We start from the raw sequence: 8,990 nt of genomic DNA, 5'->3' as shown, positions 1-8,990 counted from the left end.
GGGATCGAACCTGAGACCTTCTGCATGCCAAGCAGATGCTCTGCCACTGAGCTACAGCCCCACTTCATGGCTCTCCAGGGCCTCAGGTGGAGGTCTTTCCCATCCCCTCCTGCCTGGTCCTTTTAACTGGAGATGCCGGGGATTGAACTTGGGACCTCCTGCATGCCAAGCAGAGGCTCTGCCACTGAGCTACAGCCCCACTTCATGGCTCTCCAGGACCTCAGGTGGAGGTCTTTCCCATCCCCTCCTGCCTGGCCCTTTTTAACCGGAGATGCCAGGGATTGAACCTGGGACTTTATGCATGCCAAGCAGAGGCTCTACCACTGAGCCACAGCCCCACTTCATGGCTCTCCAGGGTCTCAGGCACAGGTCTTTCCCATCCCCTCCTGCCTGGTCCTTTTAACTGGAGATGCCGGGGATCGAACCTGGGACCTCCTGCATGCCAAGCAGAGGCTCTACCACTGAACCATGACCCCTCCCCTCTTCAATCATGGAAGGGGTCCGCTTTTGATTCTACTGGCCCCATCTCTGTGGCTTTCCCTGCAGCCAGACCTGAGAGATGGGGGGAAAGGGGGGTGAAGCTTTCCCCAGCGTTTCGTCACTGTGCCAGGAAAAACAGGCTGGGTTTCCGCCCATGGGCACACCTATGGAAGGGCACACCTGACTCTAAACTGAGATATACTACTCAACCTGTTGAATTTGGGAGGACTGTGTTTGCTGGTGGGGGGGAGGATCTCTTCGCAAGGACAAAATAATAGGAGGAAACCATTCAAGCAGAAGGGAACATGTCATAAGGCCTCATGGCCAGTAGAGGGTGCTGCCGCCGCACCACATACTGTGGTGGTGCTCCATCGCTAATGTTAACCTCTTTTCACCTAGGTGGGTGTTAGACAGGTGGGCAGCAACCCGAGGAGGGTTTGTGTGTTTTCGGAGGGGTATAGGAGGGAACAGTAGTCAGTCCAAATGTGCCCATGCAAGCAAGCCCATGTGTACCTATATCATTTATAGCCCTTAGGCGACAACCCCATAGGTACACGGCGATGCACCCTCTAAGCTGTGGAGTCCCGTGAGCAAGAATTCTACTTTGTGAGCTCCTGGCATTAAAACTGCGAGTGAACGATTTGGCTGCTGCACCAATTAGTTTGCTCCGGAGCCCTCCTTCCTGAGCTGAGACAGAAATCTGTGAGCCAGAGGCTAAGAAACTGCGAGCTGGCTCACACTAACTCAGCTTAGAGGGAACGCTGGTGCACGGGCGTCTTTTTCCCCCAGGTGGGTGTCTTAAATGCCATCCAGTCGCGTGTGCTAAGTGTCGTGTTTGCGCACGGACATCTTTTAAGGGGTCAACGTAGGGTGGGGGTGGAGCGCGTTGTCACGTCACAGCCGACCTCTGGCAAACCTGTAAAGCTTTCAAGACGAGAGACGGACAGAGGTGGTTTGCCGTTGCCTGCCTCTGCGCAGCAACCCTGGACTTTTTCGGTGGTCTCCCATCCAAATACTAACCAGGGCTGACCCTGTTTAGCAGCCGAGCTCTGATGAGATCAGGCCAGCTTGGACCATCCAGGTCAGGACATTGGATGAGATCCAATTAGCCTGGGCCATCCAGGTCTAGGTAGAGACAAGCAGAGGAGGTTTGCCGTTGCCTACCTCTGCGTAGCAACCCTGGACTTTTTCGGTGGTCTCCCATCCAAGTACTAACCAGGGCCGACCCTGCTTAGCTTCCGAGCTCTAATGAGAGCGGGCCAGCTTGGACCATCCAGGTCAGGACAAAAGACAGACGGAGGTGGTTTGCCATGGCCTGCCTCTGCGTAGCAACCCTGGACTTTTTCGGTGGTCTCCCATCCAAGTACTCACCAGGGCCGACCCTGCTTAGCAGCCGAGCTCTGATGAGATCGGGCCAGCTTGGACCATCCAGGTCGGGGCAAAAGACATACAGAGGTGGTTTCCCATTGCTTGCCTCTGCGTAGCAACCTTGGACTTCCTTGCTCGTCTCCCACCCAAGTACTCAACAGGGCTGACCGTGCTTGGCTTCCAAGACCTGACACGATCGGGCTAGCCTGGGCTTTCACAGAACTTTCACAGAACTTTCACAGAACTTTCACAGAACTTTCCATGTTGCAAAAGGGTGCGTGTAGGATATTTCAAGTATGGATAGCTGCCTTCCTCGTTTGAGGCATTTTCCCATTTTGGACAGCCAATTCGGATATCTTTTGTGAAGTTCGGGAGTCGGCGAGAAAGCGTTCTGCGGCACCGTAAAGCTGGGGTCCTTTTAAGCCAACCTACAATGGCCCAGTAAAAAGTATCAATGTGTCTTTGGGCAATGACAGAATACTGCCGGGGGGCGGACAACCACACCTGGAAGCGGACCCAGGTATCAAAATCTGGGTCTCTCCAAGCCGCCGCTAAGAGGTGGAAGGAGTAGAGGAATCCAGTGTTTCAGCTCCATGGTTTTAGACTCTGGTCCTATGGAGGCCTCATGAACACGTGAAGCTGCCCTCTACTGAATCAGGCCCCCTGATCCGTCAAAGTCAGTATTGTCTACTCAGACTGGCAGCGGCTCTCCAGGATTTTATATCCAGGTCTTTCGCATCACCTCCCACCTGATCCTGTTAAGTGGAGAAGCCGGGGATCGAACCTGGGACCTTCCGCATGCCAAACAGATGCTCTATCACCATTCCTTAAAGCCAGGGCTATTTTTGGGCAGGAACGCACAGGAACAGAGTTCCGGCTGGCTCCCGAGTTGGCCACGCCCAGCAGGAACTCGTTAGCATAATAGGCCACACCCAAGAGCAGACACTCATTAGGATTGGCTACCTTAGGGGTGTGTGGCCTAACATGCAAAGGAGTTCCTGTTACAAAAAAAGCCCTGGGTTTTGACAACAAACAAGGTAAACAGAATAAGGAGCAAAAGGTGGGTGTGGCTGGATGACCACACTTCTGGTAACATGGGGGTGTAGCCTAATATGCTAATGAGCTGTGCTGTCAGGGGGTTTGGCCTATTATGCTAATGAGTTCCTGCTGGGCTTTTTCTACAAAAAAAGCCCTGCTTAAAGCCTCCCTTTAGGTTGCAACGGAAACTTCCCAGGCAAAGCTACAGCCTGCTTTGGGGGGAGGGCGTGCTGGCCCCCACAGAATTCTGTTCCAAAACCTAGCCGTCATAGCAAAACCGGACGGGACCAGCCTTGTTAAGAAGCAGCATAATTAACTACGGTTGAAATCCAGTTTGCACTACCTGGGAACAAAGTCCCACCGGAGTCAGTAGGTTATCCAAGGGGGATAAAATGAGCTCAAGAGTCAGTTGGAATATTCACTTTAAAAATTATGACGAAGAAGAAGAAGGGATTGGATTTATACCCCACCCTTCACTACCCGAAGGAGTCTCAGAGCAGCTTACCCTCTCCTTTCCCTTCCCCTCCCCACAACAGACACCCTGTGAGGTAGGTGGGGGCTGAGAGAGCTCTCTCGAGGACTGCTCTTGAGAGAACAGCTCTGAGAGAACTTGTGACTGACCCAAGGTCACACCAGCAGCTGCATGGGGAGGAGTCGTGAATCAAACCTTGTTTTCCCAGATAAGAGTCCATGTTCTTAACCACTACAGGAAACTGATTAACTGACTATTGCACCACCGTGCTCCAGGTTACTATATCTGGACCCTGGGCACCATTACTAAAGTACATTATCTTCCCTCTTTCATCTACAAAAGCATGGTTAGATATATTATTGGATGTCTACAGATAGTCTTGTTGGCAGAAGACACTTGGTTGTACCTAAAACAACAAACAGTACAGGCTCCAATTGCAAATTGAGGCTAAAACAAGTTACTTTGTTCAAAGGTATATTGAAGTATGTATTATTCTTTGAAGCTTACGTTTCTTGTTGTTGATGTTGTTTGTTTTTGTCATCGGTGTATTGGTTTGAATGTTTAACTTTTCTTATGATCCTTATGTACATTTCTAATGTTATAAGTAATTGACAGTTATGACTTCTCGAAACTTTATAATCCTACCAATAAAATGTTAATGGGGGAAAAAAAGTGTGCATTGGACAACAGTGTACATCCACTATTGATGCAGGCAACCTGCGGGGTTATATCCCTGACAGACTTCCTGGACTGTTTTTCTGGTTGGGCCAGACTTGGGGTCCTAGCAATGTGGGGTATAGAAATTCCACATGCATGACTTGTTAGAACATGGGTCCCCAACTTTGGTGAGACCTTTGAAATTCTGAAATTCTATACAATGGCTGCTGCAAAAGAGGAAGGAGAAGGAGGAAAAGGAAGAGGAGGAGGAGGAGGAGAAGAAGAGGAGGAGGAGGAGGTTGGATTTATATCCTGCCCTTCACTACCCGAAGGAGTCTCAAAGCAGCTTACAAATTCCTTTCCCTTCCCCTCCCCACAACAAACACCCTGTGAGGGAGATGGGGCTGAGAGAGCTCTGAGAGAACTGCCCTTGAGAGAACAGCTCTGACAGAACTACGGCTTGCCCAAGGTCATCCAGCAGCTGCAATCGGAGGAGTGGGGAATCAAACCCGGTTCTTCCAGATTAGAGTCCACGCACTTCACCACTACACCAAACTGGTGGACCCAGCCCCATAACAGCTGCCGCACAGGGTGGAGCCAGCCACAAAATGGCCGCCGCGGCTGACCTTCCGTGACCCAGTGAAGTTCCTTGTGTTCTGAGGGCCGCTGCTGACCGAAGCCACATTTTAAAAAATCTGCATGGCCAAATCAAATCTCCAATCGCCAACCGGAAGTCTCGCTGGGCCACAGTTCCATCTGGCCCTGCCCGCTTTCTAGAGACACATTCCACTACAGCTCCTTTCCCTTCCACCGTTTTAGTTGAAATTTCTCAGCAAGCCGAATACCGTGGCTGAGGGTGCTAAAAAAGGATTTCTGGGCAACTGAGGTGAAACTGTGCCCCCTCGCCCGGGCAGAGGAACCGTTGAAGAGGCCCGTTCTGAAGTCTAAAGGAATGGGAAATGGCTTTTTTTATTTTTTGGCCTCACCCAGGACGTTGAAAAGACAGGACTGTGAGCATGAAGAGAGATGGAGAATGATGTGGGCGCTTCATAGTGCAGGAGCGAAAAAATAATATCATCCCCCCCTTTTTTGCCAGCACTGGAAACACCCACACTGTTATCGAGGGTGCTGTCATTTTCAGAAATTTCGAGGGGGCACTAAAAGCTTGAGTTGCTGGGCCTGTTATTTATTTATTTCCCCCCCGCAAAGCAATTTCTAGATTTCTTGGTTTGTGGAGCAAAACACGGATTCATGGCAGCCTCCGTCCAGCCACTGGCAGAAAAGCCATTTTCGTATTCCTAAACATAAGAACATAAGCAGAGCCCTGCTGGATCAGACCAGTGAAGGTCCATCTAGTCCAGCCTCCCGCCTCACACAGTGGCCAACCAGTTCCTCTGGAGGGCCAACAACAGGGCAGAGAGGCCGAGGCCTTCCCCTGATAAGAACCTCAGAAGAGCCCTGCTGGATCAGACCAGTGAGGGTCCATCTAGTCCAGCATCTTGTCTCACACAGTGGCCAACCAGTTCCTCTGGAGGGCCAACAACAGGGCAGAGAGGCCAAGGTCTTCATAAGAACATCAGAAGAGCCCTGCTGGATCAGACCAGGGAGGGTCCATCTAGTCCTGCATCCCGCCTCACACAGGGGCCAACCAGTTCCTCTGGAGGGCCAACAACAGGGCAGAGCGGCCGAGGCCTTCCCCTGATAACGACATCAGAAGAGCCCTGCTGGATCAGACCAGTGGTCCATCTAAGTCCAGCATCCCATCTCACTCAATCGACAACGGCCAAGGGCCTTGCAGGGATGAAGCGGTCTGGACTACTTCAGACGGCAGGTAGGGAGCGGCTGTTTTCAGATGCTCTCCTGCGGATAACCTCCCTGCAAGAAAGAAATCTAGCACAGTAGGGGAAACCTTCTTGTTCCATTCCTTTCCCTGGTGTGCTACCCTTCTGCCGACAGGGAGATTCTTATATCCGGGAGCATTTAAAAAAAATATGATTGCACCGACAACCTGATCTGTAAAAAAAACCCCATTTTGCCACTTCGGTGTTTCTTCTGTTTAATTCCCCAGTGTTTCGATCCAGACGTCATTTTTTACATAATTCTTTGGTATGCGTCCATTTACCCTGACCTGGACGGCCCCGGCTAGCCTGATCTCATCAGATCTCGGAAGCTAAGCAGGGTCGGCCCTGGTCAGTATTTGGATGGGAGACCAGCCAGGAAGTGCAGGGTTGCTACGCAGAGGCAGGCCATGGCAAACCACCTCTGTTCGTCGCTTGCCTTGACCTGGGTGGCCAAAGGCTAGCCTGATCATATCAGATCTTGGAAGTTAAGCAGGGTCAGTATTTGGATGGGAGAACACCGAGCAAGCCCAGGGTTGCTATGCAGAGGCAGGCCATGGCCAACCACCTCTGTTCGTCGCTTGCCTTGACCTGGATGGCCAAAGGCTAGCCTGATCATAACAGATTTTGGAAGCTAAGTAAGGTCAGCCCTAGTCAGTATTTGGACGGGAGACCACCAGGGAATGTCCAGGGTTGCTGTGCAGAGGCAGGCCATGGCCAACCGCCTGATCATCTCTTGCCTCGACAACTCTGTGGGGCCACCATAGATGGCACTTCCCCCACCACCACCAACTCTCCCAAAGACGGCCCTCTCCCAAAGTCCACCTACCCGCACTCACGGTGATTGCCTCGAGGAACTGCTCCCGCCAGGAGTGCGTGCCGATCACCAGCGCCAGGTTAGTTTTCTTGATGAGTTTGTCCACCGTGTTCTAGACGGGAGGGAGCAAGAGAGACACGATGAAGGTTTCCAGACCTCCCAAGACTGAGGGAGGGGAGGGGCCTGGGAACTCAGGGGGCGGAGACTAGCGGTGCAGGAGGTGGAGTCGGATCAGGGGGCACAATCCAGCAGTCATGGTGGATCGGGCAGATAGATGACGGGATGAAAAAATCCTCCCATTGGATTAATGGAGACCTCATTCCCTTAGGAGTTTCAGAACATAATGTATTAGATTCTTCTCTTTATAAGAAGCAGGGTAAGAATATCGCTAACCAAATGAGCCTGTCTAATGAAGACATGATTCTGCCTTATCTTGAATCAGACCCTTGGTCCATCAAGGTCGATGTTGCCTACTCAGACTGGCAGCTGCTCTCACAGGATCTCAGGTTTTGCCTACTCAGACTGGCAGCCGCTCTCTCCAGGGTCTCAGGAATTGCCTATGAAGACTGATGCACCAAGGGTCTGATTCAGTATAAGGCAGCTTCATGTGATCATGGGAGGGTCCATGGCTCAGTGGCAGAGCCTCTGCCTGGCATGCAGAAGGTCCCAAGTTCAATCCCCGGCATCTCCAGTAAAAAGAGCCGGGTAGGAGGTGACGTGAAAGACCTCCGCCTGAGACCTTGGAGAGCCGCTGCCGTCTGATTAGACAACAGTGGCCTTGACGGACCAAGGGTCTGATTCAGTATAAGGTGGCTTCCTGCATCCACGTGTCCAACAGGGGTAGGGGTGTTTCACCCCTTCCATGCCCTTCTCAGCTGGAGCCTCTCTCCCAACTTGATGGAGGAAGGGAAACGGGCAAGAGACCCCTGTGAAGAAAACCCTCCAGGGAGGGATGCAAGCCTTCCTCTTGCATAGGAGACAGGGGGCAGGGACAGACCTTATTTTGGCAGTGGTACAGGGAGAGAGGAGCTGCGGTGGCTCAAGTGGTTAAGACGCTGAACTGCAGGCTGTGGAAGGTCGGTAGTTCAGCAGTTCAAGACCCGAGTGGTGCCGCATGACAGTGGAGTGAGCTCCCGTCTCTAGTTCCAGCTCCTGCCAACCTGGCAGTTCGAAAGCAAGAAATTGCAAGTAGATAAATAGGTACCACTTCGGTGGGAAGGTAACAGTGTTCCGTGCGCCTTGGTGTTTAGTCATGCCGGCCACGTGACCACGGAAACGTCTTCGGACAGCGCTGGCTCTTCAGCTTAGAAATGGGGGTGAGCACCGCAACCCTAGAGTCGGACTCGACTGGCTTTCGAGCAAGGGACACCTTTACCTTTACAGGGAGAGAGCTGCCCTTGGCCCTCACTTGCCACCTGCAGCTGCCATTGCTTCCCTCCTTCGCTTGACATCTCCTTTGCCGAGCAGAAAGGGAGGGGAGGTGGTAAGAAGAAGGGAGGGAAAGGATGCCGGGACGTCATTTCCCCTTCCCTGCCTGCAGCTAACACACCACACCTGGCTTGCCAGTCCCCACCTGGTTTGGAGGGCTCCTCTCCTCTACATCCAGGGTCAACGTGTGGGAAATGGGCACAGCGACACGGGTCCCCTGTTTTCTGCTTACCTTGAAATCGTAGGACTCCTCAATGATGACCTCAAGGCGGGAGTTTTCCCCGAGGATGGGTTTGCCCATTTCAGCGATCCGCCGGGCCTCCTCTTCCTCGGCAGAGAGCTTTTTGTCAGCGTCGGCTACATGGGGGACGGGAGAATGCAACATGAATGTCGGCACAAGTGGTGACCTGCGGGATCCCGCGCAGCTTAGGCTGAGGCTAACGGTGGCCGCCGAGGATACTTCAGAGCTTGCAGGAAAAACATGGAGGTGGGCAGGACCTGGTATTCAAAGGTAGATTGCCTTGGAACATGGAGGTTCCATTTTGCTATCAGATGCTAGGCATCTTCTGCGCCCTGTGTTCCAAGACCTATTCTTCCAAAGCAAGGGACCCTCTTGGACTTTGCACTGGGAACCAGTATATTGGTGGCTGGAACATTCTTGGGCCACATGCGCGAATGTGGCCTTGGCCCTTGTGTGAGAGTGTACAAGTTGCTTACATTTCAGCCGTTATAAAGTTAACTGATACTGTTAGATGTTGTTAGTGAACAGGACATTATATCGTACAACCTATAACCACTTAGAGTAGAGATGAGTTTGTGCCAGAAAGTTTATGGGAGTTGTTTATCCCAATTAAGTGACCTGTAACCTTTCTACTGGTCCGTTGACATCTTG

General features: G+C 52.0%; 1 protein-coding gene across 1 annotated transcript in view; it reads right to left on the bottom strand.

The window, feature by feature from the left end:
- LOC107124084 (sodium/calcium exchanger 2-like) overlaps positions 1-8,455 on the bottom strand; it is a gene marked incomplete at its 5' end in the record, with an annotated part of 17,900 nt that extends 9,445 nt beyond the window's left edge. The window contains 2 exons of the mRNA XM_015427473.1: positions 6,683-6,782; positions 8,331-8,455. Of these exons, the coding sequence (XP_015282959.1) occupies positions 6,683-6,782; positions 8,331-8,455 (225 nt within the window). The remainder of the gene's footprint in view (positions 1-6,682; positions 6,783-8,330) is intronic.
- Positions 8,456-8,990: the final 535 nt, after the last annotated feature.

The sequence above is a fragment of the Gekko japonicus genome, unplaced genomic scaffold, assembly GCF_001447785.1.
Source record: "Gekko japonicus isolate JY-2015 unplaced genomic scaffold, Gekko_japonicus_V1.1 scaffold3440, whole genome shotgun sequence".
NCBI lineage: Eukaryota > Metazoa > Chordata > Lepidosauria > Squamata > Gekkonidae > Gekko > Gekko japonicus.
This window is presented reverse-complemented; position numbering and strand designations above follow the sequence as displayed.